The 12,946-nt window shown below is 39.5% G+C and overlaps 2 protein-coding genes across 2 annotated transcripts in view; one reads left to right on the top strand and one right to left on the bottom strand.

Moving 5' to 3' along the window:
* Positions 1–12,946, top strand: part of GPC3 (glypican 3) — an 827,003-nt gene that overhangs the window by 501,969 nt on the left and 312,088 nt on the right. The gene's annotated exons all lie outside the window — the stretch shown is intronic.
* On the bottom strand, positions 4,357–12,852 carry LOC118635999 (shieldin complex subunit 1-like). Its single transcript, XM_036271074.1, has 2 exons — positions 12,674–12,852; positions 4,357–4,526 (listed from the first exon to the last, which is right to left on the bottom strand). The coding sequence occupies exons 1-2, from the start codon at positions 12,849–12,851 to the stop codon at positions 4,357–4,359; spliced, it is 348 nt and encodes a 115-aa protein (XP_036126967.1). The 5' UTR covers position 12,852.

The following is a 12,946-nucleotide window of genomic DNA, read 5'->3' as shown; positions in this document are numbered from 1 at the left end:
ATATTTTCTAAGGATACATCTGATAAGGCATTAATTTCCAAAATTTATAACAAACTTATACAACTCAACACCAAAACAAAACAAACAAACAAAAACCACAAAGAATCCAATTCAAAAATGGGCGAAGACCTGAATAGATACTTCTTCAAAGAGGACACACGGCCAATAGAAATATGAAAAGATGCTCAAGGTCACTAATCACCAGGGAAATGTACATTAAAACCACAATGAGTTATCACCTCACACCTGTAATAATAGCTATCATCAATAAATCAACAAACAACCAATGGTGAGGAGGGGATAAGGGAACCCTTTTACTCTGTTGATGGGAATGCATATTGGTGTAGCCACTGTGGAAAACAATATGGAGGATCCTTAAAACTTAAAAAATGGAACTGCCTTATGACCCAGCAGTTCCACTTCTGGGTATATATCTGAAGAAACCTGAAACACTAATTCAAAAGAATATATGCAGCCTTATGTTCATTTCAGCTTTATTTACAATAGCCGAGAGTTGGAAGCAATCTAAGTTCTCATCAATGGATGAGTGGATAAAAAAGCTTTGGTACATTTACACACTTGAATAGTACTGGCTGTAAAAAAAAATAATAAAATCTAATGTTTTGTGGCAGCATGGATGGACCTGGAGAATAATATGCTAAGTGAAATAAACCAGTAAGAGAAAGACATATATCATATGGTTTCATTTACTTGTAGAATCTAAGGAACAAAATAAGCTAACAAAATGGAAACAGATTCATAGATACAGAGAACAGACTGACAGCTGTTAGATGGATGGGAGTTGAAAGGATAGGAGAAAAAAGTGAAGGGATTAAGCAAAAAAAAAAAAAACCTCATAAATGCATAGACAAAGACAACAGTATGGTGATTGCCAGAGACAGGAGGTAGAAGAGGGTAAAGGACAGATAAATAGTAAGGGAAGGAGACTTGACTTTGGATGGTAAACACACAATACAATATACAAATGATGTATTATAGAATCGTAAATCTGAAACCTTTTAAATTTTATTAATGGGTGTTTACCCAATAAATTAAATAAAAATTTTTAAAGAGTTTAGGAATCTGTAACTATGATTAATCCGTGTGCACCTGTTGAGCAATCTGGAAATATCCATTTTTAAAAATGTTTTATTGATTTTTAGAGAGTGGAAGGGAGAGGGAGAGATAGATAGATTGGGCCTGCAACCTGGGCATGTGCCCTAACCGGGAATCGAACCAGTGACCTCTCCGTACATGGGTCGATGTTCAACCACTGAGCCATACAGGCCAGGCTGGAAACATTTATTTTGATGTGCAGAGTTTTAGGGTATGGTCTCTACAAGTTATTGACTAAGTAAACCAGAGTTTGCAAAGTAAAATAACATAAAACTGTGAAGTGGTAGAAAATCTAATGCACAGCTTTTCAGCATATTGCCTTTCAACACTCAGTTTATATTCAATCATAAAATTCATCCAATAATTAGCTAGTTGCTAGCTTCCAGAATAAAATGTATTTATTTTCTCAAATTGGATACATAGCTGAAAAAGTCAACCTATAGCCAATCTTTGATTTTAGAGAACATTGCTAAAGGAGCTACTAAGCCAAATGGCCCGGGTAGATATGATGCTGAGACCACCAGGCTGAATTGATGGACTTTAAGTTAGTGGAAATAAAATTGGGTAAACTCATTCAGTTGAGGATTTTTTTTTTTAATCCTCACCGGAGGATATTTTTCTATTTATCTTCAGATAGAGTGGAAGAAAGGAGAGAGAGAGAAACATTGACAGAAAAGAGACACATCAAACAGCTTCCTCCCGCACTACTCTGACCAAGGCTGGGGATGAACCGCAACTGAGGTACGTGCCATTGACCGGAATGCCACCCACAGCTCATTGGTCCATGGGCAACAGCTGAGCCAAACCGACCAGGGCTAAGATGATTTTAAATAAACTCTTTGTAACAGCAGATATTCATATAATGAATTCTGGCTCTCATTTGAGGATGATATATCCTAGAAAATAACTTTTCCTATATAAATTCTCCTTCATCTTCTCCTCCTTTGTTTCCCTCCTTTCCTTCCCCCTTCCTCCCTCCTCTTCCTTCTCATTCTTTGTCTTCAAGAAAATATACTGTTGAGAACAAATTGCAATTTTCTTTTAAGGGAAAACCTGCTACTGGTTGTTTCATCTCCCGTGGCAGATCTTTAACTGAAGAAATTAAGCTCAAAGAATTTTCATTGCCACACAGACCACTGGCATGGAGTGTCGCTGTTTGCATGTTGGGAGAACCAGAGCTAGCCTTGCGCCTTTCCCTTTCCTTTAGGACAGGTTGCAGGACTAAAAGTGGAAACTCAATAAAACTTTAAAAAGCAAATAAATAGAACCTAGAAGGTTTTTTTCCCTGGGGATGGAGAAGTGCCATATGTCAGTTTCATGTTTTTAATCAAAAGGCCATGGCTTCATATTGATTCTCGTAATAAGTATTTGCTTTCCAGAAATTTTTATTTGAAATGACAAATGTTTTACCCTGATCAGAGAAAAATCTGTTACAAAATAAAATGCCCTTAAGAATTTTTATTTAGCCCTGGTCGGTTTTGCTCAGTGGTTAGAGCGTTGGCCTGCGGTCCTGAGAGACCCGGGTCCGGTTCCCGCTAAGGGCGCGTACCTCGGTTGCAGTTTGTCCCCGGCCCTGGTCGGTTGTGCGGGTGGCAGCCACTCGATGTGTTCCTTTCACATCGATGTTTCTCTCTCTCTCTCTGTTCCTCTCTCTCCCTCCCACTCTACCTGAACAAAAAATGGAAAAATGTACTCGGGTGAGAATTAAAAAAAAAAAAAGAATTTTTACTTATTGTTTCATTTTTTGTTTTTTACTCCTCACCCAAGGATATTTTTCCAGTTATTATCAGATAGAGTGGGAGGGAGGGAGAGAGAAACATTGATGTGATAGAGCCACATCGACTGGTTGCCTCCCGCATGACCCGACCAGGGCTGGGGACGAACCGCAACCGAAGTATGTGTCCTTGATAGGAATTGAACCCGTGACTCATTGGTCCGCGCGTCAACACTCTAACCATTGAGCCAAACCAGCCAGAGTGCCCTTAAGAATTTTTATAAAACAATTTCTTGTATGATGTGATATCATTATCTAATCTGTTTATGAGGGAGTAGTTATAACATTTGGTTGCCCAAGAAGCATCCGATCCATACCGTGGCTATAGTGGTACTGCTTGAAAGACCCTTAGAGATTGTTTAGTCCAACCATATTCTTGTAGCAATGAGGACACGGAGAACCAGATTGGGGAGGAGAGACACATGTAGAGGATAACAGGAAGCTGGAGATAACCATAGTAAGAGAGAGTGAAGAGGAAGGACATAAAGTATGTTAAGAAGTACCGTGTGGCCTCTTTTTCTTTTTAATTTTAGGTAAGAGACTGTGCCCATGCAGTAAGGATTGGGGGAAGGAAAATTGCTGTTTATTGAGTCCCTTTTATGTACCAGGCTTTGTGTTAGGTATTTTATAGAGACTATTTCATTTAATCTTCACTACAACCACATTCTACAGATAAGAAAACTGAGGCATAGAGGAGTGAAATCACATATTTCTTTCCCTATGAAAAGAAACAGGAGACCTGGGACCAGATATCTTTGTTTTAGGGACTCAAGGCAAGCACTTTGCCTCTTGGACCAGGTTGCCAAGTCTCTAATATGAAAGCAAATACAAGGACTCACATATCATTCATGAAATCAGTATACAGAGAGGGACAAATCAGAGTTAGGAAAACTTAAGTATGGAGGGAGTTCTTGATAAGAGCACTTGAGTGCCCCAGGATTTGCACTGGGCAATGTAGGAGGGCAACCAGATAAGGAGTGACCCTTTTTTTTTTTTTTTTTTTTTTGCAGTATAACTTTCAAGTAAACTCCTCATTACAAAGTAAATACAAAGATTTATGAGCATGAAGGTGGGGAGGAAGAATATTTTAGCATAGAGGACCAAGAGTAGGAAGGTAGTTGTATAGGAGAGTGACTGCCTGCCAAGAGGGGACCCCATGAAAAGAGGATGGGAAATTTGATTCACTAGGTAAACAAGTGACTAAGAAAGTGAATTAGTAGATGACAGCAAAAGCACTTCGGAGAATTCTTCATAGCCTGATTTTCTCTTTGGACATTTGTAAAAGGAATATTTTTTATGGAGTGATCCAGACAATTAAATGCTAACTCCATGTTGTCATTCTACTTTTTGTTTTTTTTTTATTATGATGATTATTTAATTATTTGCTTTTTAAATGTTTATATTAACTCATTAATCCAGATTCCCTCTCTCAGAGTTAATATTTGAGGCAGTGTCCTAAGGGAGACCTACTCAGCCGTCTTCTTCAGAGGAGTTTGAACTTGAATGCTAGTGTGTTCTTCTGTTGCCGAGCTGCCAATGTTGGGATCAAAACAATCCATTTCTGATTCATGTATGTTTTTAGCTTTGGCAGGATGGCAAGACATGAGGCAGATACTGTTTTGTATATTAGAGAAACCTAGATAAGCAAACAGAGAGTGCAGAGATTGCCTTTATTAGAAAAGCAATCTTTTGTGATTTATTTTAGCACCAAACAATGAATTTTTAATAAAACTGCACAGATAGAGAGCACTCATATGTCCGGTCTTGCCTCCCTTCCTTGGCTCCAGATACATATGATTTCATGACACTAGCAAGAGGCCTGCTGATTTGTCAGTCAATCAAAAGTTTCTAAAGGAAAATCAGTACATAAAAAAACTAATCATCATCTTGTCTTTTCCCAGTGTTTCTACTGGATTTCCAGTGCCTGAGCTGCCCATTCTCCATGGCAGTTACTAACCATAGTACCTGTGCCCTTGAAAAGGGTTAGAGAAAATTTCATTTTGTTTTTCTTCTTCTTGATGAAATACTGGGGACTGACCCTTGGAAGAGCAAGGAGAATTATTATCACCAGCTCTATATAGCCAAATGTTACTTTTCCTTCCTTCTTCAGTCATATTCCCAATAATGCATTTCTTGGCCACACTTGCCCTCCTCTAGACTTATGCCTTTGAGGCCCTGTTCTCACTTTCTGTAAATTGATTCCAAAATGAAATAATTTTATTTTTCTTCAAGTTGAGCAATGAGTTTCAGATGTCCCCAGTCCAAATGGGTTTGTGCAGCTGCCATGCAAGCTTTAGAACCAGCATAATTGTGCCTATCCATATTTTTGTCATAAACGTCACTTAATTTGTGCAAGTAATCTTCGCATAAGAAGAATCTGGTGTTGCCCTGGCCGGTTTGGCTCAGTGGTTGGAGCGTTAGCCTGTGGACCAGAGAGTCCTGGGTTCGATTCCCGCTAGGGGCATGTACCAAAAAAAAAAAAAAAAAAAAAAAAAAAAAAAAAGAGAGAGAGAGAGAAAAGGATCTGGTCTTATAACAGGGATTTTTGCTGAAAATACCTTTTCCTCCATGAACAAACTTGCTGTGCAAATTCTCCTGTGTCGTATAGAGGTTAAATGATTTTCCAAGGTAAGTCATTATCACAGCTGAGATTATTTTTATTTACAATATTCTGGGCACCACGAAAAGTACATCTGAAAAGAGTGAGAGACACTCTGTGGCCTAACCCTCAGATCTTCTTTGAGACCCAGCTGCCCAAGGTAATATGCTCTCCTGGCAGGTTGTAACCTATCTGATCTGATGGTGCCTATCAGGAGTCCCATGTATGACCCTCAGACTGCTATTTCTTTATTTTTTATTATAATTTGTCACATAATTATGCAAAATTACAAAGTCTGTTTAAAGATCATGGTACAGCCCTGGCCGGTTTGGTTCAGCGGTTAGAGCGTAGGCTCATGGACTGAAGTGTAGCAGGTTTGGTTCTGGTCAAAGGGCACGTACCCCAGCCCTTGTCGGGGTCGTGCAGGAGGCAACCAAGCTCTCTCTCTCTCCCCCCTTCCCTTCCTCCTACTTTATTTGAAGATAAATGGAAAGATATCCTCAGGTGAGGATTAAAAAAAAAAAAAAAGATCATGGTGCAAGAAACAAAGTTCTCATCCAAATCTTACTTAATTTTATTATGACTATTGCAAAACCTTCAGGGACAAAATGCCAGAATGATGGGGAAAGGAGACATTCTATACTTTCAAAGGGAAAAGACTTCTTATTCCTTTGTACACCTTGCTCTTAGAACCATATACTTTTAAGATGTCAGAGTTGTCATTTTTTAGGTGAGGAAACTAAAGCCCAGAGAAGAGAAAAATCCCAGTAGCAGTGCTATGACCATAGCCATGGATGTTCACACGCCTAATTCAGTGACTCAGAAAGAGAAAGAGATGGCTTTTAAAGTTCAAAATCGGGACTCCTAAGATACATTTCAAATAAAATTATAATTATTCTTATGCGTAAATTAAAATAGGTCCCACCTTTTAATCCCATGTCCAACTGAAGATTCATGCAATATAGGTATTACTTGAAACCATTCATTGTGAAGAGAGAAAAACAAAAGAAGAAAAAACAAACACTTAGCCAGGGCTATTTCTCTGGATATTTGTTGCCTTTTCCATCTTCTTGAATACCACAGTTTCTTAACTAATTAACCTTCAACTTCTGACTCTTTGATCCTCAGCTACTGCCAAAAGGTTTCATCAAGTAAAGACTGTAAACACATTAGGGTTTGGAGTTCTAGGTCCTTGTTTCAAGGCTGTGTTTTATCCTTTACTAGTTGTGTGGCCTTGGGCAATCACTTAACCTCCAAGAACCTCACTTGGTAAATAAAAATAGGCTTAACATCTTACTTCACAGGGCTAGTTACAAAGCTCCCATGTGATAACATAATATGGACCAGTGCTTTGTAAAGAGTAAAGGGCTATATCCAACCAAAGTTAGTTATGAGAATGCCTACCATACATATATCATGAAACTAATCTGGAATGTCCTCAGTTCTTGAATATCCTATTAAGCAGTAAGACAGCTATCTCTCAATTATTCACACTAATGGTGGGGCAGTGAAGCATAAATAATACAAAATACCTACTCATCTAGATACCATGCAGTGGTTCTCAACCTTCCTAATTCACAACCATATAGTTCCTCATGTTATGGTGACCCCGAACCATAAAATTACTTTTGTTGCTACTTCATAACTGTAATGTTACTACTGTTATATCTTAGGCGACCCCTGTGAAACAGTTGTTTGACCCCCAAAGGGTTTGCAACCCACAGGTTGAGAACCGCTGGTAGAGGGTTTTGTGTTTGGAAAGCTTCTGAAATCTGTTTGCTGAGTGAAATTTGACTGAGGTGGTGTTTCCTGAGCACACTTAACACTTCCAGAAGTAGGCCATGTGCAAGCCCCTGCCCTTCTCTGAGCCTCAGTTTCTTACTCATAAAAGGGAGAATTGCCCTAACAGATCAAAGTGTCCGTACTAGTTCTGATATCCATGTATCTCTGAGTCTAGACACATGGAAGGAAGTATGGAAAGCCAGTTTTTGATGATGCCCAAAGTTTTATTGGGCAACTGGAGATATGCAAATACTACAGGAAAAAAAATCACAAGCTGCCATTCCACGGTGTAAAAAATCATGACTGTCATTTAAGGAACTCATCAAAAGATAAGATTGGAGAAGAATGAAAATAACATCTGTAGACAGAAAGGGTTGGAATGATAGCAATGTTCAATGCTGCTGTCACAGAGGGAAATGCACATGACAATTCTCTTTGTGCTATTGTTGTTCAGGGCTCACAACTCTTCTCAAATCACCTGATTATTTTCTCTCCTTTCAATCATGTCCTTTTCAAAATTTGTCTCAGATGTGTTTCGGAGATATTCAGACTAAAACGTTTGCTGAAACCAATGAGCAGAGAGAGGTCTGTCTACGGTACAGTGTAATAAGAAGAAACCCAAGGTATTGGTCAGAGACTATATCTTTATTCAGATGAACTATGGCTAACAGGTTTGAATGAAATTACAGCCAGAACAATCTTGAAACATTGTTGTTGTGTAGCAGATATACAGCTTCCCATACACTTTTAGGAATGTTACCTGGTTATTTTTTAAATATTTGTATGAGCAACAGAGTATGAAAATGGCATATGTTGCACTTGAATATTTTTTGCTTTTAACCCATCTAGTCGTCCTTCAGCCTGTCAGAATTTAACAACACTGGTAATGACAATGAGTAAAATAAGATCCAAAATTGGGCTCTCCTAACATAATGTGCTATGTTGTAGTAGCCTGCAATCAGTCTTCTTGGAAATTGGGAAGGCAGGGACATGGTTGTATGAGATTTGGGATTCTGTATTAGTGTAGTTTGTAATGTTGTTGCATGGTAGTCAGCCTCAGTTTTATTTACTATATATTCCCTGAAACTACAAGTTTTAATTGAGCATAATGATTAAGAATGGACAATGACTAGCAACAAGCTATGAAAAAATGAAGTACAGCTGCATTTTAGTCAGTATCTGGTAGGGATAAACTATAAAGGGGCTCATCAGACTGTATCCATGTATATAATAATATTTTATTATTTTTTCGTTGCAGCTTATTTTATTCTTTTAATTAATTTATTTTTTTTACAGATGTTGAACCTTTTTTTCCACCACTGACACTCTCTTCCCGATCCTGCCCCCCTCAACCCATTGTTGTCTATGTCCATTGGTTATGCTTATATGCATAAGTTCTTTGGTTTATCACTTCCTTCCCTCCTCTATCCACCTCCTCTGAGGTTTGTCAGTCTGAACCCTACTTCTGTGACTCTGGGTCTATTATGTTCATCACCTTATTTGGTTAATTGTATTCCACAAATAAGAGAGGTCATGTGATACTTGTCTTTTTTTTTTAAGGTATTTTATTTTATTTATTTTTTATTTTTTTGTTACAGGTATTTCTCCTTTTTTACGCCATTGGCACCACCCTCCCCACCCTACCGTCACCCCGTCCCCAGCTTAGTTCTCCATGTCCATTGGTCATGCAAACATGCATATAAGTTCTGTGGTTTATCTCTTCCCACCCCCCACCCCCTCTTCTGAGGGATGTCAGTCTGTGCCCTACTTCCATGTTTCTGGGTCTACTGTATTCCTCAGATTGTTATGTTCATTATATTCCGTATATAAGTGAGATCATGTGGTGTTTGTCTTTTTCTGCTTGGCTTATTTCACTTAGGATAATACTTTCCAGGTCCCTCCATGTCGTCTCAAAGGATAAGAGATTTTTTTTTCTTACCGCTGCATAGTACTCCATTGTGTATATGTACCACAGCTTTTTTTATCCATTCATCTACTGATGGACACTTGGGCTGTTTCCAGATCTTAGCGATTGTAAATAGTGCTGCTATGAACATAGGAGTACATATATTCTTCCTGATTGGTGTTTCAGGCTTCCTAGGGTATATTCCTAGAAGCGGGATCACTGGGTCAAATGGCAGTTCTATTTTTAATTTTTTGAGGTAACACCATATTGTTTTCCGTAGTGGCTGCACCAGTCTGCATTCCCACCAGCAGTGTATTAGAGTCCCCTTTTCTCCACACCCTCGCCAACACTTGTTTGATGATTTGTTGATGGCGGCCATTCTGACATGTGTGAGGTGATACCTCATAGATGTTTTAATTTGCATCTCTGATGATTAGTGATGTTGAGTATTTCTTCATATGTCTCTTGGCCATTTGTATGTCCTGTTTGGAGAGGTGTCTATTCAGCTCCTCTGCCCATTTTTTAATTGGGTTTTTTGTCCTCCTTTTGTTGAGTTGTATGAGCACTCTATATATATTGGAAATTAATCCCTTATCTGATACATCATTGCCAATGATGTTCTCCCATACAGTGGGTTGCCTTTTAATTTTGATGATTGTATCTTTTGCTGTGCAGAAGATGTTGAGTTTGATGTAGTCCCATGTGTTCATTTTTTCCTTTGATTCTGTTGCCTTAGATGATGTATCAGTGAAAATTCTACTTGTTTCTTGAGGTAGACCTGTAGTGCTATGAACTTCCCTCTCAGAACTGCTTTCGCTGCATCCCATAGATTTTGTGTTCATTTTTCATTGATTTCCATGAAATTTTTAATTCCTTCCTTGATCTCCTCGGTAACCCATTCATCGTTTAATAACATGCTATTTATCCTCCATGTGATGAAATGTCTTTGCATGTCCTTGTTGAAATTGATTTGTAGTTTCATGCCATTGTGATCTGAGAAGATGCTTGATATGATTTCAATCTTCTTGAACTTGTAGAGATTTAGTTTATGTCCTATCATGTGGTCTATCTTTGAGAATGTTTTATGTGCACTTGAGAAGAATGTGTATTCTGTAGTTTTGTGGTGTAATTCTCTGTAGATATGTATTAAATCCATTTGGTCTCGTGCTTCATTTAGAGTCTCTGTTTCCTTGCTAAATTTTTGTCTAGAGGATCTATCCAGTGCTGTCAACAGAGCGTTGAAGTCCCCTGCTATGATTGTATTGCTGTCGATTTCTCCTTGGAAATTCTCCAGAAGATTTTTAATATATTTTGGTGATCCTATATTGGGTGCATATATGTTAATCAAGGTTATATCTTCCTCTTGAATAGATCCTTTCAATATTATGTAGTGGCCTTCTTTTTCTCTAGTTATGGCCTTCATTTTGAAAGCTGTTTTATCAGATATGAGTATTGCTACCCCAGCTTTTTTTTTGTTTGTTTGCTTTCCATTTGCTTTGAAAATTTTTTTCCATCCCTTCACTTTCAACCTATGTGAGTCTTTTGTTGTGAGGTGGGTCTCTTGCAAACAACATGTAGATGAGTCATGCTTTCTTATCCAATCAGATTTTCTGTGTCTTTTTATGGGAGCATTCAATCCATTTGCATTTAAGGTGATTATTGATATGTACTTATTTATTGCCATTTTTGTTTAGTGTGGTTCTATTTTTCTTCCCATTTCTTCTGCTAATTACAGCAGTCCTTTTAACATTTCTTGCAGTGCTGGTTTGGTGCTAATGTATTCCCTTAGCCTTTTTTTTTTGTCTGGGAAGCTCTTTATTTGACCTGTTTTGAATGATAGCCCTGCTGGGTAGAGTAGTCTTGGATTCAGATCCTTGTTTTTCATGACCTTGATTACTTCATGCCATTCCCTTCTGGCCTGTAGTGTTTCTTGTGCGAAGTCAGCTGAGAGCCTTATGGGGTTTTCTTTGTAGGTAACCAGTTGCTTATCCTTGCTGCTTTTAGGATTCTCTCTTTGTCTTTGATTTGTGGCATTTTAATTACTATGTGTCTTGGTGTGGGCCTGTTTGGGTTCTTCTTACTTGGGACTCTCTGTGCTTCTTGAACTTGAATGCCTTCTTCCTTCACCAAATGAGGGAAGTTTTCTGTCACTATTTTTTTGAATATATTCTCTAACCCTTGCTCATTGTCTTCTTCTTTGGGGACTCCTATGATGCGAATATTATTTCGTTTCCAGTTGTCCCACAGTTCTCTTAAGCTGTCTTCCTGTTTTTTAATCATTTTTTCCTTTTGTGTTTCTGATTGGTTGATTTTTTTCTACCCTGTCTTCTAATTCACTGATCTGGTCCTCAGCTTCCTCTACTCTGCTTTTTAAACCTTCCAATGTGTTTTTCATTTCTGATATGTCATTTTTTTTTATCTCTTCTTGATGGTTTTTAATTTCCAGTTGGCTTATTTTTAGTGTCTCTATGTCCTTACTCATACTGTTGAGCTTCCTCAAGATGACGGCTCTGAATTCTAGCTCTGTTAATATGCCTATTTGATCCACATTGATCTCATCTTTGGTGGCGGTCTCTTGCTCTTTCATTTGGCTTCTGTTTCTGTGTTTCACCATTTTGGCTATCACCGTGGTCTTTGAAGCCTGTCAAGTTTTCCCTGTGGGTGTTGGTGTTCTGCTGTTCGTGGCTTCCTCTCCTGGGTTTAGATGAGCGAGGGAGGACCCATGTTAAACACCACTGTGAAGTCTTACTTTCCTGGTTGAAGTTGCTAGCCCAGGAAAAGTACTGTTATCCTCTAGCTTTGTTCCTGGAGGCTAGCAGTTGAGGTTACTTGATGAGTTTTGGGTTGTCAGTTGATTGAAAAACTTTCTCAGGTCCTCAGCATAAGGGGATTTCATGAGGGTGGGGCAGATGCTGGTTGTTAATGAGCCTCAATTAGCACTTCAGTGGCCCACAGAGTGGGGTTGGATCTCCAACGGACGGGCTGCTGCCTCTCCCCAGAGCCCTGTGAAGGAGCAATATGGACACCGTCCTGCTTAGCTGCCAATCAGCAAAAGCTCTGAGTGCCCTCTAAATCCCGAGTGTTTCGACACAGTTCCAGTCCAGTCTGCCTTCCCTCTGCCGTAGCCCAAGGTGAGTGGCTGTTGCTTTTTTAGCCTCTGTCCCGGCTCTGCGCTGTGGAGCCGCTTGGGAGTGTAATCCGAAGGCGCTGCTCACAGCTGAGGCTGCTGCCGAGCTGCTGACTGTGGCCTCCATCCTCCGTCTCGAGCCTTCGCAATCCTACCAGGATCGAGTCAGTGTCCCTGGTTATATGGTCCTCGCAAGCTGCTTTTCTGTTGCTTTTTCCCGTCGATTTGTCTGTGTTATAGTTGTAATTCCAGTTTGGTTCTGGGAGATGGTCTCTGTAGCTTCCATTCACTCCGCCGCCATTTTGGAATCCCTGGTGCTAGAACTATATTCATTGATGGATCAGGTAAGTCTCACAAAACAGGTGTAACCTGGATCCACCTCAGAAGAAGAAGGAATGGAAAGGGCTTCTACAGAACTAACATTCTCGCTGTGAGCCTCCTGGCTGTGTTCACGCAGCATGTAATCTCTTATGTCACAAGCCGATGGCAGCTCCCAAGTACTGCTCTCCTCTGACTGGCTGCCAGGAGTGGCTTGCTGAGCTGCCATAGTCCATGCAGAGGAGTTACATGGTCAGATCTGCAGATATGGCAGCTAGGGAGTAGGTGGATTTACAGGGCCTGCACCCAGTGCCAGGCAACCTC

This window comes from Molossus molossus, unplaced genomic scaffold, assembly GCF_014108415.1.
Source record: "Molossus molossus isolate mMolMol1 unplaced genomic scaffold, mMolMol1.p scaffold_m16_p_2, whole genome shotgun sequence".
Classification (NCBI taxonomy): Eukaryota; Metazoa; Chordata; class Mammalia; order Chiroptera; family Molossidae; genus Molossus; species Molossus molossus.
This window is presented reverse-complemented; position numbering and strand designations above follow the sequence as displayed.